This window comes from Mandrillus leucophaeus, unplaced genomic scaffold, assembly GCF_000951045.1.
Source record: "Mandrillus leucophaeus isolate KB7577 unplaced genomic scaffold, Mleu.le_1.0 Scaffold333, whole genome shotgun sequence".
NCBI lineage: Eukaryota > Metazoa > Chordata > Mammalia > Primates > Cercopithecidae > Mandrillus > Mandrillus leucophaeus.
The window spans coordinates 250,795-251,426 of NW_012103510.1; the positions used below are offsets into that span (position 1 = coordinate 250,795).

The 632-nt window shown below is 57.4% G+C and overlaps 1 protein-coding gene across 1 annotated transcript in view; it reads left to right on the forward strand.

The window, feature by feature from the left end:
- Positions 1 to 632, forward strand: part of LOC105545635 (putative golgin subfamily A member 6-like protein 6) — a 19,524-nt gene that overhangs the window by 6,033 nt on the left and 12,859 nt on the right. The window contains 2 exon segments of the mRNA XM_011988652.1: positions 3 to 268; positions 271 to 630. Of these exon segments, the coding sequence (XP_011844042.1) occupies positions 3 to 268; positions 271 to 630 (626 nt within the window).

The window sequence follows — 632 nt, forward strand, 5'->3', positions numbered from 1 at the left end:
GAGAAGATGCATGAGCAGGAGGAGAAGCTGCGGGAGCAGGAGGAGAAGATGCGGGAGCAGGAGGAGAAGCTGTGGGAGCAGGAGGAGAAGATGCAGGAGCAGGAGGAGAAGCTGCGGGAGCAGGAGGAGAAGATGTGGGAGCAGGAGGAGAAGCTGTGGGAGCAGGAGGAGAAGCTATGGGAGCAGGAGGAGAAGATGCATGAGCAGGAGGAGAAGATGCATGAGCAGGAGGAGAAGATGTGGAGGCAGGAAGAGAAGATGCATGAGCAGGACAGGAAGAGAAGATGCATGAGCAGGAGGAGAAGATACGGGAGCAGGAGAAGATGTGGAGGCAGGAGGAGAAGCTGTGGGAACAGGAGGAGATGATGCAGGAGCAGGAGAAGAAGGAGCAGGAGGAGAAGATATGGAGGCAGGAAGAGAAGATGCGGGAGTAGGAGGAGAAGATGTGGAGGCAGGAGGAGAAGCTGTGGAGGCAGGAGGAGAAGCTGTGGGAGCAGGAGGAGAAGATGCGGGAGCAGGAGGAGGAGGTGTGGGAGCAGGAGGAGAAGATGCGGGAACAGGAGGAAAAGATGCAGAGGCAGGAGGAGAAGATGTGGGAGCAGGAAGTGAGGCTGCAGGAGCAGGAGGAGAAG